The 18,271-nt window shown below is 38.1% G+C and overlaps 1 protein-coding gene across 1 annotated transcript in view; it reads left to right on the top strand.

Moving 5' to 3' along the window:
- The window catches only part of LOC131992705 (coxsackievirus and adenovirus receptor homolog), a 98,412-nt gene that overhangs the window by 57,912 nt on the left and 22,229 nt on the right, over positions 1-18,271 (top strand). The window contains exons 2-6 of the mRNA XM_059358373.1: positions 5,361-5,461; positions 8,010-8,185; positions 10,263-10,467; positions 15,278-15,430; positions 17,400-17,522. Coding sequence (XP_059214356.1) covers positions 5,368-5,461; positions 8,010-8,185; positions 10,263-10,467; positions 15,278-15,430; positions 17,400-17,522 — 751 coding nt within the window. The 5' untranslated portion in view covers positions 5,361-5,367. The remainder of the gene's footprint in view (positions 1-5,360; positions 5,462-8,009; positions 8,186-10,262; positions 10,468-15,277; positions 15,431-17,399; positions 17,523-18,271) is intronic.

The following is an 18,271-nucleotide window of genomic DNA, read 5'->3' as shown; positions in this document are numbered from 1 at the left end:
AATTTAAATACCACAATTTGTCAAATACAGAGGTCATTTAGCTTCACATCAGCCATGCTATTAGCCTATTAGCAAGCTGTTAATTAGCTAATAACTTACCACCCTGAGGCAGGAAATATTGACAGCAGTCAGCAAACTTGTGGTCAGTGACACTGTGCGAGTCAGTATTTTTAGTTAAATTTCAAACCAAACACAACCCTGAGATGTCTTGATAGGCTACACTATTATTACGCCAACAGTTTGTAGTGCTTCAATTTGCAAAAAGAAATGTAGGTTTAACCTTAAATTTAATTAATAATTGCGAATTGTACCACTTCAAAGCAGTGATTTACATCGAACCTGTATAGTAGAAATGTAGAGAAAATGTCATCACTTCAAACTGACAATGGGTTTGTACATTGAGAGAACATCACAGAAACGAGGGCAGATCTTCTGGGGAACAGAGTGAGATTGTTACCTGGACTTCAGAATGCCCAAAGAGGCCTTAAATATTATTTTTTGACCAGCTATACCCATGTGTCATCCATATCAGATCAATGACAAAGAAAAAAACCTGTAATGAGATATTGTAACACTGTGACATAAAAGCATGCCAACAAAGATTGGCAAGCAATACTTTCTCTTTTATTCTATATGACTCAGGCAATCCAAGTGAATACAGTAGAGAGTTTCACTGCTTGGATTAATACATGTTTTCTTGTGTCTTTGTTTATTTTTCTCCAATAGAGCTCAAGAAACAATAATCCCAGAGAAGCAAAACTTGGCATGTTGGAGTATATGTTGTCCAACTACTCAGGCAGACCAAAAATGAATCAATTAATTCCAATAGCCTGTTGTGTTTTGGATTTTATTTCAAGTAGGTGAAATACAGTGAGCAAACAACTGCTTGTTTTCCACCTTTTCCCAAGGAAAATATGTCTCTTTAGCTACCAAATGCTTCTCTATTTTCACCAGATATTCATCAGATTTCATAAGTTATTTTAGAACCAGTCTTGCCCTCATAACAGTATATATCACTGTAGAGTAATTGTCCAAATTATATTTAAAACATGGTTTAAAAAACCCATATTGTACTTCAATGCCTTTCTTCTGTTCTGTATAAAACACAAAATGATCACAAAAAGGCAAAATGAGTAAAAAAAAAAAGACACAAAATGATCACAAAAAGACACAAAATGACTTAAAAAAGACACAAAATGACCACAAAAAGACAAAAAATGACCAAAAAAAGACACAAAATGACAAAGAAAAAGTTTCAGTCTTGCCCTTATAACAGTATATATCCCTGTAGAGTAATTGTCCAAATTATATTTAAAACATGGTTTAAAAAACCCACATTGTACTTCAATGCCTTTCTGCTGCTCTGTATAAAACTTCATGCTGTCCGTCCAAATGGCAGCTGGATTAGTAACATCATGGAACAATGTGAGATTTTGAAAATGAAAAGATTACGTGAGAATAGCTACATTGTTAGAAACTGTATTTCCAATATACTGGTGGTATGTTACATCATATCGCCCAAATCTAGATCCTGAACATTCTAACCAACAAACCACAGTCTGGGATTACACAATCACTCCTCTTCCACTCTGACCCTGGGTACTATTGTCCACACAGCCCTCTATTACATGACACGGTCAATGTTTAGACCACCAAGATAGACCACGTCTCCAGAGTTAACCATTGACCACAACCTTACATGAGGTTGGGTGGAGCTTTCTCAGTATCTAGGAGTAGAAGTATCTAGTATCTTTGAACCTATTTGCTATCAGTCTGATGACGATTTAGTTGCTTCTGGGGGCGAGAGCCAATATTTCAGTGGATATCCGGATGATGCATAATAAACCAGGCTAAGAATTGATCTTCCATGGGCTGGACATTGTTAACAGTCTGATAATCAACTTCAAATGCAAAAATTCAGTTGCAGCTGTGCTGTGATTGTGTTGTATTAGAAGCTATTGATGAAAGTTCCATATAGCTCTGGGCAGACCAGCTGTTGTAGGTGATTTAGGATTTATGGATATCTGCATATGAGTGCAGATTATAGACCGATATATCGGCCAATATTTGCGTTTTTTACTTGTATCGGCATCGGCCAATACGTGCGTGCGTTCGCCGATCAATTAGCCCATTTCACTGAGCCAACAGCAGGCAAGGCTCGGTGCAACATCTGCCATTCTCTGGTGAGCTGCTGCTGATACCAGAAAAAAGAAAAACACATCAAATATGTGGATCATCTGAGGCGCCACCACCTCGAGGCCTAGAACAACATACACATTGTTTGCTATCCAACTGTTAATATGTTTTGTTTAAATTGAGACTTGTGTAACATTTGTTATCATTGTGTCATTTTTATCATGTAAATGGAGGGAGAAAAGGCAATATTGGCTTTAAGAATCGGCCCAAAAAAATCAGCAGCACATATCGGGGATCGGTTAAGACTGATGTCAAAATAATCGGTATCGACATTAAAAAACCTGTATCGGTCGACCACTAATTAGAAGCTATTGATGAAAGTTCCATACAGCTCTGGGCAGACCAGCTGTTCTAGGTGATTTAAGATTTATGGATATCTGCATATGAATGCAGATTTAAGAAAAAAGTTCATAAAAATTGCATTATGCATTTTGTTTACATGCATGCAACCAAAGCCCGCTCATACTTAATTGGTCAATACTACTACAATTATTACTACAAATTGAAACCACACTGCTTCCAATACCAGAAACTTGCTTCACTCTGAATATAGCATAGTAAGTTTGTGGTGGCATTTTGCTGGGGAGCGGTTGGAGCCCTGCAGGGAGACTGGACATCATTACTCTGCATGTACTGCCAGTGCTGAAGTGGCATAGGGCCTTTTGAAAATCTTCAAAGTTTCCCTTAACTTTTGGATTGCATTTCACCTGTTCACTTTTTTCTGAGGATCTATGCAACTTTTTTTGCCGCACCAGTGACAGCATCCTCTCCAACTGTCTCTCTGAAAAACACAAAAGCAAAAAGGCAGCGGGTGGTATAAATTGCGCAGAATGATCTCGGACTCCCCACCATCATGAACATCCAGTGTGCTTCTTGTTTTATCATTGTGTGCAATGACCATAAAACTGAATTGAATATAACCTAATCTGACTGTTTGGTGCTTGACAGGTAGCCTACAGAACAAAAGGGAATCATGAACAGTTAATTCATTTTATTTTCATAACAATTAGAAAAACAGTGAAGAGTACCAGTCCTGTGATTTTAAAATACTTTCATATAATTTCCTCCAGCATAGTCCACCCTACTCCTAGTTGATTTCCATTAAACCTTATTTAACCCTCTGGAGTCTCCAAAAGCTCAAAAGCATTCAGACATTCTTCATCACATCCAGACTAGAGCCCTACTGTAAATTTACCTCTAAAGTTCTGGCTGTAAACTCCATGAGGCCAGTTGCAGTTTGATGATGATATACCAAGTAAAACTGGAGACAAGGTCAAATATATTTAGTATGAAATGATAGAACTGGATGTAACCCTCTTATGTCATTTTTGCAAACTTTGTTCACATTTGCAACATTTAAAATTCTTTATTGAGCATGATAGTGTTTTGAAAATCACATTTTATGTTGGACTAAATGAAACAAAATGAAAAAAAAGACACAAAATGACCACAAAACGACACAAAATGACTTAAAAAAGACACAAAATGATCACAAAAGACACAAAATGACAAAAAAAAGACACAAAAAGACACAAAATGACCAAAATTGTTACGCTAAACACACAAGACACAAATAAAATAGTCCCACTAGAATAAAAACCGGAGTTGGATGACAGGATCACACACAATCACAAGATCACATTTATGTTGTTTTTTTCTTTGTTACTTTTTGGTTCAAAATTATTAAATTATTATTAGGTCATATAGGTGAGGTTTTGCTGAAAAAAAAAATACCAACATGGCATTTAAACATTTTTTAAGTACAGGCAGGAGGATAAATACAGGCAGGATGAAAAGGGTTCAAAAATGGACAAAATAGCCCAAGACTCCATAGACTTAAAGCAGTTATGCATAGTATTAATAAACTGAGTCAGTAAACTTTTGAAAAGACTGGGTGTGAGGGGTTAAATGGGAGTTCAGCTGGTTTTTAGATGAATCAGGCTCTGTCTCTGACAACTCTTTTTATCAGCGGGTGGCTATAAATAATGTTTCCCCCTTTTTTTTTTAAGCTTGTGAAACAAATGCTGTGGCTAACAGTGAAAAATTCACATGAAGATTTAACAGAAGTGTTTCATATTTTTATACAACCGGAGATAAAGCTTTTTATCCTTTATCACTAATCCATTTCCTGCATGACTCTACTGAAAGAACACCCCACTGTTTCTCATTTATAAAGGCTGTTTCCCCTGTAGATCTGGCACAAAGATAAGCGCTGTACTTTCTTCATACATCCTGGTAATGTACACAAACCTTGCTGGCTGGTGTTTTCGGCTGAACAACCAGTTTCTTGTCACTTGAGACCTTGTGTGCTCTCTTTGTCTTTCCTATTATTTGAAACCACAGACATCTGACAAATGAGAGGTACTGAAGCGGTGTGTGGTGTATTGTGTATGCAACAAATAAGGGGGAGTGTACAGTTGCTTTATGTTTCTTGTGCAGGTGGAGGCAGATGATTTTCTCTTTATTTTCAAGTTTATTTTTTAAACTTTTATGTCTTTTGTTTGTTTTAACAGAAATTAGGACACTTTTTTTGACTATAGACAAAGCAGCATTGTGTTGCAGATGCTTTCACTACAGCTCAGTACTCATCAAATTAGCACCCTGAGTGTCCATCATCAGAAACCCCATCTAATTGCATGTAGTTTCAGTTGTTAGCCAAGAGATTGCTCTCTATTGTTATTCGGCTGCCAGGGCACTGGTTTTCTCAATCACTTTTCCATTGTTTTTTCAAATCTTATTTATTAAAATCTTATCATCATTCTGTTTCATTTAGTTGTGGTGGTTTTAGAACCAAATGCAAGTATTAGGGAATGATGCAGCGTGTTAAAGGCAAATTTACAGCTGAATGGCAATACCAAGGAAACAGTAAACAGGTAAAACAGGTGGAGCAGCCAACCAATGAGAGGGCTTTGAGGTAATGAGGGGGAAGTTAGGGAGGAACTCCCTGTAAAGACAGAGCACCAGGCAGCACAGTGCTTGATGTCATTTGGATGTAGTATTTGCATTCAGGTAATTTCCAGAGAAACTTCCTCTAACAGCTTGTTGCTTTGCATCTCTGATTATTTTTGTTTTCTCCTGCTCGGAAAATTAGTTTAATATGTCATACGCGTGAAGACACTGCATTGTCTGTATTTATAATCTCTTAATGATTTTATCTTAAACAGGAGCGCTATGTTGAGAAAAGGCTGCAGTCGCTTGAGGTCATCTTTCTTCCCACCCTGCCTGACTGTCTACTTGTTATGCACTGCAAGTCTCCTGAGCACGGGTAAGAATACAGACACACAAGCACATTAATACAAGCACACACATACAGATACAGTGACTGGGCCCTGCCTCTGTTAACTCATACAGTCTATTTCATGACATGTCATTTAATGAAGCTACCTTCTAGAAATGCTCATTGAGACTCTCATTTCTCGCCACTGTGGAACACTACTGAGCTGTAGGCCTCAGCGGGGAAAGCTTCCCCAGGTGTTACCATGGTGCTATCCAATCAGGCTTTGAGATTATGCCTCCAGATGAGTCCTCAATGTTCCAGGGATTTGGGCTCCTATTTTTTTTTCCTTTTATAGGGTGAGGCTCTTGAGCTGCAGATTTCAAATGCACATCTAATTTAAAAAGTATAAATGGGAAGTACAATTTCTTTATGTACAATATATAAACACTAATGTTTATTTGTACATTAAAGAGATTGTTCACCCCAAAAATAAAAAAAAATGCATATTTTACTTTTACTTTCGGTTCTATTTATCAATCTAGATTGTTTTGTTGTGAGTTCCTCAATGTTGGAGATATTGGCTGCAATGCTTTGTGAGCATATTCATGTAGGACTATACTAGAAATAATCCATTCATATATGAAACTGCTCACTACAAGGTCTGTGGATTATCTTAAGTAACTGGGTCCTGATTTCTGGAAAGAGGCATTGCTGTTGAGTTTCTCAAATATGTGTTTCGAACTTAGCATCTAGATCCATGATACTGGAGTGAAGGCAGACATTGCCACATCTGATATCTTCAACACTCGGCACCTGCTTTGAATGTGTCTCTGTCGTCCAAATTGAATGTGAATTGTGAAGCTACTTTAAGATGTTTGCAAACCAAAGAAGCTAGCCTGTTTGAGCTTGAACATATATGAACTACACACAAAAAATAAGCAAATTTTTGTTTGGTAGATTATTTATTGGATAATTTGGTGGGTTGGATAATTAAAGTCTGAAGAAAAAAGACATATTGGCAATTTTATTACATTCTTACATCATTACATTTTAACAAACAAGAGCCTCAGTAGTTTGTGGAAGATCCATATTCAGCCACAACAGCCTGGCACCTCCTCCTCATGCTGGTCACCAGCCTGCTCACACACTGCTGTGGGATGGCATCCCATCCTTCAACCAGCATTTGCTGCAAGTCAGCCAACATGGTTGTGATGGTCACCCTGGAACAAACAGCACGCCCAAGCCCACAAGTGTTTAATGGGGTTGAGGTCAAGACTAATGGCAGGCCACTCCATCCTCTCCACTCCCAAACTCTGGAGGTAGTCTTTGATGAACCCCGCTCTCTGGGGGGAGCGTTGTCATCTTGGAAGATAGTTTGGTCCCAGACTGTGGAGATATGGGATTGCCACTGGTTGCAGACAATCTCTCTGCATTGACATTGGACTCATAAATGGTAAATGGAGTGCACTTTTATCCAAAGCGCTTTACAGTACACACTACAATCATTCACCCATTCACACACCCATTCATACTGGTGGCCGAGGCTACCAGGGCACACTGGTGCCACCTGCCACCATTGGGAATTAATTCTGCCATGGTCTGGGATCCACCAACCACCAACCTTCCGATCACTGGACGGGCTCTCTACCAACTGAGCCACAGCCGCCCCTCGTCCTGCAAACTGCAAATGTGTAGAAGACTGCCGGCTGTTCCTAAGTGCTGACAAGTTGAGGAAATGGCCTTCTTGGGGTGCCATCTTCTTGGGACGCCCACTTTGCGGCCTGGCTCTGACATCTCCCATTATATTGAACTTTGCCTTCAGTTTGCAGATGGTACCAGGTCTCACTCCAAAGAATCCTGCAACTTGGTTTTGCCGAAGTTGCCCTATTGCATGGGCCCTCTCCAGATCAGTCAAACGTGGCCCATTCTTGGAGCAGACACCAACACTGACCACTGTAGCTGGACAAGTCAGCACCTGGGGCTACCAGAAGCTCAAAACAAGAGCCAATAGCATGGCAAAGAAAAGCTGTTTGGTATTGTCAGTGAAGTTGTGGAACATTTTTCATGGGAGCAACCCACATACTGAGCTCTGCTGTTCATCCTACAAATGCATGTTCCTTACAATGTGGAACTATTAAAAAGAAAAATAAACGGGCTTTTCAATGGTGAAACATCTTTCATGGAAGCATGGTTACAACCAATAAATAGTCTACCAAACATAACCTTTTAACCTCTGACCAAACCCATTCTCTCATTCATGAGTTCTTCTTAAGCTCTTTCTATTGAAACCACATGATGTAATTTTACCTACACAGTTTAAAAAGTAATTTCAAAATATAATGTAATTCCTGCATGTTTTTCGACCTTAACTATTATGTTAGTGTTTCTGTTAGATTTCTTTAGACACCTCCTTGAGAAAAGAGTTTGGTTCAATAATAATATAACATATTCACAACATATTCATTGAATTGAATGTGAAAAAAGACTTGCTGGATCTGAAAATACTGTATCCTTGAGGATTATAAGCAATGAAGAGCTGTTATGTGTTTAATGATGATTATGTGATTAATTTGTTGTGAACTGTGACTCTCTTAAGGATTGAAATGTGCACAAGGGCTGCAGGTGACGTCCACGGGTCCGCAGACCATCCAGAAGGCTGAGGGAGAGAGCGTGACTTTGGGTTGCACCTACACACTGAGCCCTTTGGACACTGGGGAACTTGACATTGAATGGTCTGTGGTCAGTCCAGACACAACGCAGAAAGATCAGATGGTAAGAAGCAGAATGAGTGTATCTAAGGGGTCGTAAAGCCGAAATCATCAGTAATTGTTGTTAACACACTTTTTTGTGTGTGTTTCTGAGGGGAAAACATGTACAGTACAGGCCAAAAGTTTGGACACACCTTCTCATTCAATGTTTTTCCTTTATTTTCATGACTATTGACATTGTAAATTCATCAAAACTATTAATGAACACATGTGGAATTATGTACTCAACAAAAAAGTGTGAAATAACTGAAAACATGTCTTATATTCTAGTAAGCAAAGGGTGGTTACTTTGGAGGAATCTAAAATACAAGACATGTTTTCGGTTATTTCACACTTTTTTTGTTAAGTACATAATTCCATATGTGTTTATTCATAGTTTTGATGCCTTCAGTGAGAATCTACAATGTAAATAGTCATGAAAATAAAGAAAACGCATTAAATGAGATGGGTGTGTCCAAACTTTTGGCCTGTACTGTACTTTGGTAGAAATTGGAGAGGAAATATTATGGTGCATGTATTCATTTATTCTTCCCTGTATTTGTGTATTTTCTGTTGATCTGCTGCACTGGCAGTAACAGGTCTTTTGCAAGCAATTAGAAACAGTTAATTAGAAGTGTACTAATTATATGCTGTCTTCATATTTCCCTAAAATAACTACCAAAGGTCTTTCCAGGAAAAAAAAAAGATGGACCCATGAATTGAAAGAGTTCTCCTCCATATCTGAGCTCCTTAGGGTTCAGAACACAAATAGAAAACCACTATTCTACCTTAGTCTCATGACATGTGACGTAATGTCCATTAATGTAACCTTTCAAACATGTAATGTGTTGGGTTTGCACACTTCCTTTCAAATTCCTGAAAACCTTTTCCTCCTAATGCGACACGTTTGTACCTCTACAAGTGTGGATGAACTCCTGCCACCTTTTTAATTTCACAGAAATTAGCTATTTTTTCCATTCCCTTTTACATTAAATGAGTCATTAGTGTTGGAGACCTGAGAGGATGTTTTTCCTCTTCTTTGTCTGCTTAGGCAGCAGACATTTTATCACAGTCAATACAAGCATTGACCAGGTCCAGTAAGTGCTCCTTTAGACAAGGAGCCTTGTTGTGAAGGCTAAAAAAATGAAACCCTGTTTTTTAATGAAAGTTTGTATAAGGAAAATATATATTTAAAAAAAAAACACTGTATATAAGTAGGTGTACAGAGTATGATCAGTGGTTGAATGTAACCAAGTACATTTACTCAAGTACTATACTTAAATACGATTTTTGAGGTACTTGTACTTTACTTGAGTTCTTGAGTTTTACATTTTATTTTTTTTAAAGATATTTTTTTGGGCATTTTGTAGCTTTATTGAGAGAGAGAGAGAGAGATATTGAGAGTGAAAGGGGGAGACAGAGGGGAAGACATGCGGGAAAGGGCTCCGAGCCGGATTCGAGCCCGGGCCGCCCGCTTACGAGGACTGGGCCTCTGTGGTACGCGCTCTACCAGGTGTGCCACCAGGAACGCCCCCGAGTTTTACATTTTAGAGGCAAATATTGTACTTTTTACTCCACTACATTTAGCTGCCAGCTTTACTTACGTTTCAGGCAAAGATTTAACATGAAAAACATGACCAATTTAAAAATGATTATGCATGTTTATAAATTAAACCCCTTAACAGTATATTACATAGTGGAAATTGGCCCTACCTTGACAACAGTAACAATGCTGTTTACATAAATGATTAAAAACTATTAATCCAAGAATATATTTGGAATTAATAAAACAATCTGAGTTGGGACATTCTGCATAATAAGTACTTTTACTTTTTGATACTGATCCTTTTGTACATGAACTGCAGCATGTATTAGTACTTTTACTTGAATAAGGGATCTGAATACTTCTTCCACCACTGGGTATGATAGTTGGCTATTTTCATACTCCAGTTTAGGGTGATTAAGCGACTTTTGGTTCAGGCAAGACGATGTATTTTATTCAATATTGTTCGAGTGAAATAGTGAAATACACATTTAATTGTTAAACATGAATTAAATGGCATGTTAAACGTTGTTGTTGTTATTGTTTTGTTTTCCACCAGCTCATGTCCTACAGTAGCGGGACCAAATACATCCACGGTAACAACGCTCTTGCAAAAGGGCTCAGCTTTGCGGCTCCTGACCCCTCATTGGGTGACGCTTCGATCTCAATTACCCTGCTGTCACTGGCTCACAGCGCTACCTACCAGTGCAAAGTGAAGAAATCACCTGGAGTCGACATGCACAAGGTGTCCCTGGTGGTGATGGGTGAGTCGCGGCGTCTGGTTGCATCCTGCACATGTGAATGCATTATTTATGTCACTCACCTCTGACAACCACGGAACTGTTTGGTTTCAAGGGGCAGGCAGCTACACACATTTACTTTTAACATTTTGAGTTGTCTATCTCAATAGCTGTTCCATTTCCTTGTCACACGCCACAATCCATTACACTTGCAATTTGCCACAGAGCTAATTTCAACGTACCTGCTATCAGGCACTCTTTCATCTTTGAGACTTTGCGACATTACCACAATGATGTGTGTCCATTAGTGGTTTGCAGAGGGCAGTTTTTTTTTCAAGGTGACATGGATGTCAATGAGAACTAGGATAATGGCTCTTTCAGTGTCTGTGGTTATAAAAGGCTTTATCTTTCAGGTTTTGTTCTGTAAAAGAAAAATCCTTGATGAGATGTTGCTCCCTAAATTCAGGTCAAAGTGAAAATTTTCTCTTGTGCCTAATAACAAGATGCCCTTGCTAAGGAGAACATGGATTTTACACCTTGGAGCAGCACATCACAAAAAAAACATCAGCCTAAACTATGACTTGAAAGTTTTTACACCTTTTCTCTATTCCTCTGTGTAGTGGTCGACTGATACCGATTATTTTGACACCAGTCTTAACCGATCCCCGATATGTGCTGCCGATTTTTTTTGGCTGATTCTTGAAGCCGATATTGCCTTTCCCCCCTCCATTTACATGATAAAAATGACACAATGATAACAAATGTTACACAAGTCTCAATTTGAACCAAAAAAGAAACATTTATTAACAAAACAAACATATTAACAGTTTGATAGCAAATTGTTAGCAATGTGTATGTTGTTCTAGGCCTTGAGGTGGTGGCGCCTCAGATGATCCACATATTTGATGTGGGTTTTTTTTTCTGGTATCAGCAGCAGCTCACCAGAGAATGGCAGATGTTGCACCGAGCCTTGTCTGGTGTTGGCTCAGTGAAATGGGATAATTGATCGGCGAACGCACGCATGTAGTAAAAAATGCAAATATCGGCCGATATATATCTACCTCTGTGCTGGTAACAGTAGTGCAGGGATGGGCAACTTAAATGCTGGAGGGGGCCACACTTTTTCATGGACACTACCACAGGGCCACATATAGGATCGTGCACTTAACCAGATATGATGAAACTGCAATTTTAAATATGTTTAGAGTGCAGTAACTTTCTTTTTTTTTCCCAGTGCAAGAACAGCAGACCAACATTAATTGCAAAAAGTAATTTTGTGCATTTTTACACTGCACTGTTAAGATTTTATGCTCAAATGCATGTAGTTGTACTGAGGGCCACTTCAAGTGAGGGTGCGGGCCGTATGCGGCCCCCGTGCCTCCAGTTGCCCATCCCTACAGTAGTGGCTGGAGGCATTATGATGTCGGGTTGTTTGTTTGGCCGTCCGTCCGTCCAGTTCTCGGGAATGCAATATCTTAATAATGCCTGGAGGGATTATCCTTAAATGTGGCGCAGACGTCCACTTGGACTCATGGATGAACTGATAACCTTTTGGTGGTCAAAGGTCACTGTGACCTCACATCTATCTGATTCTTGAAGAAGGCCTTGTGGTCCACTAAGGTTCAGAGATGAACACATTTAATTTAGGAGGTCAAAGGTCTAGGCCACTTTGACCTCAGAAAATATGTTTTTGGTCATGGGAATTCATGCACTTAAGACAAAATTCAGACAGATGCCTAATATGATAACAGGACGAGGTGATGACATTTTACACAAAGGTCACCTTCACTGTGATATAATGTTCTATAAAGACCCTTTTCTGGATATTATTAAATTCATTGTGACAATATTTTACATTTGGTCAGATTTTAACTCATTTAGGCCTAAAACGCCTGTAAAAAATGCCTATAAAACCTCTGGGTGATTTTAAAATAACCCCCTAAAACCTGAAGTTTTTCTGGAAATTCAACAGAAGTCTACTAAATTTTTCAGCCTCTGTAGCAGATAGAAATGATATTCAAAAAGTATTTGAGAGCTTATAGCTGTTATATCTGATCTCCCTCCGCTATAGTCGTCTTCCGCCATGATTTCAAAGTTCTGGAAAAGTCCCATGTTGCATTGCGACACTTCCACGTGTATTCTGATGCATTTAATTGGCCATGAGACCGAAAATAGGTGGAAAAAACTACAAATACTACAAAACGACGTATCCGCTTTCCCGGCTTTAATGGTAGAATAACACAAGAGCCCCCCCGGTTTTAATGGTAGAAATGCAGTAATGCTTTCCCGACTTAAATGGGTTAAATTGGATAGTAATCTTAGGTGTCCACCGTGTAGTGTGGTGATTCTGTAGATGGGGTTGAAGATATGTGTGAAGCGTCCTGTTTTTAAAATATGTAGCATCTTTGCAGTAATATCCATTATTTTCTGCTGTCATGACTACATATGTGTGTTAGGACAGACATGGATGTAAACTGTAACTTGACTGATAAGTCAAGTTACTAGTTTTTTTTATTTATTCATTACAGTTTCCCAACCTTCACTGTTTCATAGTCAAAAATATGCATACAACCCAGATTCATAAAAACAGAATGCAATGATTTGCAAATCCTTTGCGACTTGGATTCAATTGAATACATTACAAAGACCAATGTCGAATGCTCACAATGGAAATCTTTGGTGATTTATTCAATATATACACTCATTTTGAATTTTCTTTCCAACGGCATGCTGCAGTCTTCATCAGCACATTGAGAAAGAGAGATAGCTTTGATCACAGTTTTCACTATTATTATTAGATGAATGAACTGTAGCTAGTAGCTTTTAAGTAGCTGTTCGCTTTTAAAAGGTCTATCTTTGTAAATCTGGTACAGGTTAAGCAGTTCATGAGTGACTTGAAAAGGAAACAATAATTTGAAGACACTTTACTTTTAGAGGTTTGTCACTGTATTCAGTCCTTAAATTTGCTAGAGGATAAAGTAATTCACTTGATTCTCCTACTCATCTTGTTTGAAGACCATGAACAGTAACTGGGGTGGAGGAGAAGGTCACTTCATTGGCAAATTAATTTATTGTCATTTATGACTGAATAACTGTATTTAATTACTCACTAGTGGGCAAATAACCAGCCCAGTTGAAAAAGAATTTCCGGAGGTTTAGAAAATCTAAATCAAAAAGTACACAATGTCCCTCAGAATATATGGTTTTAAAGGAGCACTTCTGATCTCATGTTCCCTGCATCTTTTTTAAGGACAACTAATCATAGTTGTCCTGAATGAATTTTGTGCACTGTGCACATGGGACCTTGATAGTTTTTGTTCAGTTCCTTGTCAAATACCTGATATTACTGAAAGGCTTCAAAAAAGTTTTTTTTTATATGTGACTGCCTTGATGTTAAATAAAGGCTTAAATTAGTAATGGCTGAACAATTTTAGTTTTCATAATCAGAGCCTTAATCTGAGAGGAAATGACTGGAAGAAATAAACAACAACATGGCTGTAGCAACAATGTCATTTTTACATTTCCTATTAAATCTGATGAATCCCATCCATGATAACTTTGTTATTCCGAAATTATGTCGACACATCTGATTTCTTGTGACTTTAATATAATAGATTTTTGCTTTAAAATGACCCAAACAGCCAAATTAAGTCCAAAAATTACCTAAAACAAGCGTACCTCCATCTACAGTCATGGAAAAAATGATTAGACCACCCTTGTTTTCTCCATGCTTTCTTGTTCATTTAATGCCTGTTACAACTAAAGGTACATTTGTTTGGACAAATATAATGATGACAACAAAATTAGATAATAAGAGATTACTTTTCCCACTGTTTCCTAGATAATAACCAAAATCATTATCAATAAAACCATGTCTAGATATCAGCTCTTAAATTAAACTCTTATGAGCTATTTTTGTTGTTTTCATTATATTTGTCCAAACAAATGTACCTTTAGTTGTACCAGGCATTAAAATGAACAAGAAATTGAAGAAAAAAATGGTCTTTTTCCATGACTGTATCTACATATGGGTTACGTCATCATCATCTACAAACAAGTGAGCTTTATCAACAAATCTTTTCAAAGTTTTTCACAAGTGGTTGGAGTTATTTTTGCATCGTCCGTGGTGCGACTGACTTTGTAGCTTCTGGCCTAAAGCGTGCCTCAGCACAGTTTACTCTCAACACTCAACTAGTTGTCAAATCTGTCTGAGATGAAATCACCTCTTCCTTGATGAAAACTAACAGATTGTTAAAAGAATATCTGCAGCAAAGCCCCTCATATCCCGATAGGCAGCCTCGAGCCGTTTTATGCTAACAGCAAAACAGATATTACTGAGAACCAACAACACACTTTATAGATCAGGTTCTTTGTATGATCCTGAGCAGCGTAAGTGGTTCAGAGAAGGCACGAATCAATAGATGGATGTTATTCCTCTTTTGTTATGTAAATGGAGAAGAACACACTTGACTGTGTGAAATGTTGTGGTGAGGATGATCTTCAGGTCTTTTGTCTCCTGTAATGTTAACATTCTCACAATAATTGTTAACAATTTCTGTCATTTCAAAACAGGACAATACTTAATGTTTCTGCCTTGTCATCTTTAACTGTCATCTTTGATGTTGAAATGTATATTTAAAGTATGTAATAATTACATATATGTTTTTTGAACTAGAGTACATCACAGTGTTGGTTTGGTGTCAATATGCTATTAAAGCGAGAATCAAAATGGTTCCCACAATTTCATCCTGAAGCTAGAAAGCTGCACTGTTTTCTGAGAAAAAGGGAATGGAAATGGCAGCATGAAATTATCCATTTGTTGTATGATTTTCAGCGAAGCCGTCTGTGCCTAAGTGCTGGGTGGAGGGAGGGGAGCTGGTCGGCGAGGCTGTGTCTCTGCACTGCAAGTCTGCAGAAGGCTCCACTCCCTTAAAATACACGTGGACCAGAAGAAGTGCAGGCCCCATCCCTGCTGCAGCCACACAGAGTAAGTGTGACCTCTGCTGATGTCATGATGCTACTACAGATCAAAGAGAGACGGAGAGAGAGAGAGAGAGAGAGAGTGTGTGTGTGTGTTCCTACATAGTGAGGACCAGAACATGTTTTTAACCAAGAGAGTGAGGGCATTTTTTGCAAAGTGAGGACATTTCGGGACGGTCCTCACTTCTTTAACCCTTAATAGGGCACTCATTGAAATACTTGCAAATCCCAAATTTCAACCCTAGAGAATATTGGAGGATATTACATACTGCCAGTTGCTTTTTTCTCGTAAATGTGTGACTTTTTTCCACGCAGATTTGCCACTTGAAAGCTCTTAAATCTGCGACTTTTTTTCTTGTAGATCTGCCACTTTAATATAGTGAATTTGCAACTTTTTTCTCGAAATATTTTTATTTTTTATTTTGGATATCCGCTGAAGTTACCAAATACGGTTCTTCGCCCGATAAAGGGGTAAAGGCTTTTATGAGACTTTGTTTTAAGCGTTAAGGTTACATGATAAAGATAACTAACTGAAACTGTATTGTGTGGTTACAAAACTAATTATAGTGAAAATATCCCTCATTTTTTAAAACGAATCGAAAATCCCAAACTATCATAACCTTGCAAGGGAATACACTATTAAAATGAGGGCTCTCACAAAGATAGAAGTACAAGAATGTGTGTGTGTGTGTGTGAGTGTGTGTGTTGTCAGGGCTGGGGGCAGTTAATACTATCTGTGCAAAATTCAATGAAAACCCTCTTCTTGTTGAATGTACATTGTGTGCTGAATATTGATTGTTCAAGACAATGGAGTCTAGCAGTTTGTGAGTATTTCAGACTTGCAGAAAATTCTGCTAAAAATACAAAGAAATATTGATTCGCAGCACAAAATTAGTTTGACAGTTTATATTCTACTTACTTTAAGAAACTCTGTTGGATTATCAGCAGATCATTTTCTTTGATAACACAAACTACAAGACTTAAATTTGGCTTCCGTCATCTGCATTTAACCAATCTTTGCACACCAAGCGTAGGAGCAGTGGGCAGCATATGTAGCAAATATATGTAGCTTTAACTTGGAGCCTGACTGATTTATCCGTTAGCCAACTTTATTGGCCATCATTGACCTATCACAGACAAACCTTTATCTATTAGTATCGGGTTATATGTTTTCTGATATGCGCCTATACATTATATATTCATATATATTATAATTTTAACAAATCATTAATGCAGTTAGGTGTTTAGGAAAGCAGGCCTGTGTAGGGCTGGGCGATATGGACCAAAAGTCATATCCCGTTATATTTAGGCTGAATATCGATTCACGATATATATCCCGATATTTTTATTGCAAAGAAAGAGCAAATGTTCAGTCAAAGTCAAAGCCAAATATGACATGTCACAAGTAGTTTTATTGAAACCGTTTAGTTAAGTGAACATAAATACTGTATGACAACAGGAGTACCTTTCTTTCGAAATCAAAGCTCCATAAAGTGCACATTTAAATAAAAAAAAGTAAGTAAGGGCAGCATTTATATATAAAGAAAGAAAGAAAGAAAGAAAAATTTAACTATATCGATATATGCAATATGGTCTAATTCTTTATCACATTTAATAATATATCGATATATTTTTCATATCCATACATCCAATCCACTTTATTTATATAGCACAATTATAGCAAACACAAGGTTTCCAAAGTGCTGCACAACAATAAACAAATAAATCGCCCAGCCTTAGCCCTGTGACTACTTCTATCGTCATTTTAGTGCACAATTCACAAGGAAAAAGTATATTTTAATTGCTGCTAAAAACTGTATCTGTCATCAAATCGGTAATTTGTGAATTTTTTCACTCTAAATTTGGTATCGTACTCGATATGTGTCAAGACACCTCCTAGCAACCCTACCAGATATATTGCCATTTTATCCCAAGCACGTGTTAATCTGTGTGTGTGTGTGTGTGTGTTCCCTCAGACAGCATCACTGGGGAGCTGAAGATCACCAACCACTCGCAGAGCTTTGCAGGATTCTTCCTCTGTGAGGTGACCAACGCTGTAGGAGCCGAGCGATGCACCGTCAACCTGAAAGCAAACAAGCGTAAGGAAGCACCCCCCACACGGAATCCTCCTGGTCACGTACATCACACGTGACACACACATGCGATCATGACAGACCTAGATTTCATCCTCATAAGTCGTCTTCTCTCTGTAGTTGTGCCACAAACTCCCCATCGCTCCACTTCTCACACAGAGTAGAAACCACAGTGCAGAACATCTCTGTGTTATTCTTATAGCGTTGTCTAATGATGACAGGATGAGGTCACAGTCAGTGGCAAAAAAACACTTTATTCATAGAAGACTAAATGTTTTTTTTTTTTACATCCACCCTTCATTACGGTCTTCCTGCTGCTGAGGCCAAACACGAGCAAAGGTGAAATGACAGAAAACAGGTGGACCCTTTTTAATCCTCTGGGGTCTATAATCACACTGGCGAGATCAGATAACGTGACTTTTTTCAAGGCGCCGTAACAAAAAAACGAGGTCAAGTGGAGCTCTGCTGTCGACTTCACTCCAAATTATAGACTTGAAACTTTCTCCAGTTTTTTAGTTTGACGCTCCGAGGTCATGTAAAACCAAAGATATGATCGTTTTAATTTGATAGTACAAAAGTGAGTAGTACAAGTGTAAAAGTAGGATGGGACGAGGCAGGCGTGGCATTCTCAAAAAATGGAAAAAAGAGGTCTAAATCATCTAATACTGTTCCTATAAATGTGTTTTTATGGGGATTTTTTGCGTTTAGTTTTATTATATTTGAATTCTACCAGGTCTAAAACAGTTCATTGAACA

Source organism: Centropristis striata, chromosome 19 (assembly GCF_030273125.1).
Source record: "Centropristis striata isolate RG_2023a ecotype Rhode Island chromosome 19, C.striata_1.0, whole genome shotgun sequence".
Classification (NCBI taxonomy): Eukaryota; Metazoa; Chordata; class Actinopteri; order Perciformes; family Serranidae; genus Centropristis; species Centropristis striata.
Note: the sequence above shows the minus strand (reverse complement) of the source record. Positions and strands in the feature narration are given on the sequence as shown.